Source organism: Nanorana parkeri, unplaced genomic scaffold (genome assembly GCF_000935625.1).
Source record: "Nanorana parkeri isolate BGI_ZX_2015 unplaced genomic scaffold, ASM93562v1 scaffold699, whole genome shotgun sequence".
NCBI classification, from domain to species: domain Eukaryota; kingdom Metazoa; phylum Chordata; class Amphibia; order Anura; family Dicroglossidae; genus Nanorana; species Nanorana parkeri.
The window spans coordinates 797,673-800,867 of NW_017306967.1; the positions used below are offsets into that span (position 1 = coordinate 797,673).

General features: G+C 38.8%; 1 protein-coding gene across 1 annotated transcript in view; it reads left to right on the forward strand.

Annotated features, from left to right (window-relative positions):
- The window catches only part of NCOA7 (nuclear receptor coactivator 7), a 16,975-nt gene extending 16,262 nt beyond the window's left edge, over window positions 1–713 (forward strand). Inside the window, 1 exon segment of the mRNA XM_018563811.1 lies at window positions 577–713. Within this exon segment, the coding sequence (XP_018419313.1) occupies window positions 577–712 (136 nt within the window). The 3' untranslated portion in view covers window position 713.
- The last annotated feature ends 2,482 nt before the right edge of the window (window positions 714–3,195 follow it).

Below are 3,195 nucleotides of genomic sequence, written 5' to 3' on the forward strand. Positions count from 1 at the left end.
TTTTCTAGTCGGGTGAAGTTCCTCTTTAAATTTAGAAATGTCATGAAAGCTAGAGATGAACAGAAATCTTCTAGTGGGGACAAATGTTCCAGTGACGAGGAATTCCTCTCAGTTCCTGTTGTGTCCCTAAGGCAGGAAGTAAACATACCTCCAGCATGACAGACGGCCACAAAAAACAAAAACCTGATGGGGGTTTTTAAGCATTCCTACTCTATCCAAAACTAAAAATTATTTTGGCTACACATACAAAGTAAACCTATGACAATGTAAAACATATCAATGTGTAGCTTCTGTTGTATAGTGGTCACCTCTAGGTGCCTGCACACCACGTTTCAGTACAGCATTTAGGACCCAGGACACAAATACCTAGTTCATACGACTGCTGGCACTGAAAAAAATATGCAGGCTGCCGTTGCTGTGCTTTTCTGAAAAAGCTAGACATTGTGCAATAAAGCTGAAAAAACATGTAACAATTTATACCGTAGTCATTTTTTGGGACTGGTTCAGAATATGCCAAGATATGCCTTTTTCATTTTGGTTATTTCTCACCTTTCACCTTTTTTTAATTACTTACAGGGGAGGGTTTGGCTTATGGCTCGATTCGGATTTATATCACGGACGGAGTAATCCTTGCAGCACATTCAACAATAACGTCCTATCCAAGAAAGAAGACTTTATTGTACAGGACATTGAAGTGTGGACCTTTGAATAAATGACACGGTGCTACAGGAGATATTGTTACATAAGGTCAAAAGGAGAAGATCCAGAAAAGCAAGAAAATGGTCCATAACTTTTCATCAAAGACTTGCATTTGATTTTGTTATACTGAATTGAAACAATGACATCCATTTTTGCACTGAAGAATCCATGTTTTCCCAGAATGCAATACTGTCCTGAACAAATCTCTGACTACTCTAAGCAGTTTGCGTGTGTGGGGCTGCGGGAACTGAACACGTGGTTAAACCGCTTTTTTTTTGTTAATATTTCAGGTCTAAGCCTTCATGTTTCGGCAGAGAGCACTTGAGCAAATGACTCATTCACGCAACACAATGAAGAGTTGACAGCGGAAAACATCTTAATATGATTGAAAATCTTTGACACGTAAACAATATAACAAAAAAAAAAAAAAAAAATGAAATCTTAATGGATCAATGCTATTGTTTTTACTTTTCATTTTATTTATTGAACGATATCGTTGGCCTTGAATTTTAAACATGCCTTCATAGCACTTTTTTAATTCACTTACACATGCGCACAAATATGTACACTACAAATGAAAATTCCCTTGATATTAGCTTTATGTTATAGAATACGTGGCAAGGCCAAGGCAGGATCTGAAGGGCACACCAAGGCTCCCTTTAGCTGAACCACGGGTTCTAAGCTTATGAAGACTGTTGAAAATAAGGGAAGGTGTTGCCCATAGCAGCTAACTAATTTGGTGTCATTTCAACACTTATTTTTTTCAGTGTTTATAACAAGGCCACACTGTGGATCAGCCACGTTAACTGGCTATTTTGTTTCAGAGGATTAGCTCAAGGTGGAATAAAGAGGTTTTTTTTTCTTTTCTTTTTTTTGTAATGTGTATGTATTATTAGTCAAGAATGTTGGCAACAAAAAGTGTCTTTGTAAAGGAGATATGGCATTGAGCAGTTAAAATTGTTCCAGGCAAGAGTATTGTACTGAGGAACGCAGGCCGTTTCTAAAAGCTGCTTGATTTTATTTTTTTAATGTTTTAGTTTTCTTGTTTCGCTTTAGTTTTTCAAATGTTTTTTTTTTTTTCTAAAAGCATTTTATTTTGCGTTATTTCTTAAAGGACAAAGTCTAGCAAACTGTAATTATATCCATTCAAGTAAGAATGGTGTGTGGTGTTAAGTATATCTGTTTAAACAGAGTAACGTGACCACGATTATATGATCTGCTGGGAGAATTCTTTTAATAAAGTAAATATCTGGAATCACTGTTTGTCATTATTAGTGTGCAAAATCATTATTATGCGTACAGAAACTTTAATGGCCGCTTCACACGATCTGCATTAGGCTGCGCTGGCCATATGTTCCAGTGCAGCCCGAATGCAAGACAAGGCAAATTGGCTTGTCATGAATGGGTTCGGCTCACACCACTGCGTTCGCACTGCGGTCGGCCCATAGATCTGAATGAAATGTCACTTGGGAAATTTCAATAAAGTTGTACAAAAAAAGAAACCGTGGGATGCGGCTCAATCGGGCGCATCAGCAGTGTTCGGGGACACGCACAGCAGCAGCCGTATATATCATGTATGTGTGTGTGTGTCTATATATAGTCCGGGTACTGACGAGAAACTATGGGGTGCCATTCCTCACACTGACAACAATGGGGCACCATTCCTTCTATGATCACTGGGACATCACTAGATCACTGGGACATTCCTTCTATGATCACTGGCACACAGAGGCATTTTTTTTTTAGAATCTCATTGACTACCAGTACTCAGACTACAGTTTTTTTTATTCCCACTTATCACCGATACTGGAACATTTTGTACTCCCTACGACATGGGAATTCTTCCCATTGATACAGGGAACAGCATTTCTGCTCCCATTGACCCAGGGGTATTTTTCCTCCCACAGTCACAGGGGCATTGTTTTGACCAGCAAGCCACAAACATTTTTTTTACTCTACAACATGGCTCCCAACAGTATGACAGACTGTACAAACACAACAAAACAGGCATTTAACATGGCGGAAGCTTTTAAGGTATGCAAACAAGGCCTTCAATTAGAAAAAACTTTATTAATCATTTAAAACATGGTAGCTAAAAAACATCACAAAGTCAGCCATGAAGTACATATGGCATTCTGTATGTAACCTCCAATATTTGAATGCTGAATCCACAATGATTTGAATGCAGTTTGAGATGAGATACCATCAAAATGGTGGTTGGCGCATTGATGTTTCCTCAAAGCGTTTTGCCATACATTGCTTCTTCAAGAGGATGTTATGACAACAGCAATTCAAGAATTCCACGTCAAACACAATGCATATGGACCATATGGTTGATTCCAGTATGGCGTGTGAGTGGAACATACAGTACTACGTGTCATTCATGCATTGGGATATTGACACTTAACGTCTGACATACCTGCAGCACAGTACATATCACATGGGCTGCAGCTAATGTATTACATTTTCTGTTCTGGGGGGGGGGGGGGGGTTCAA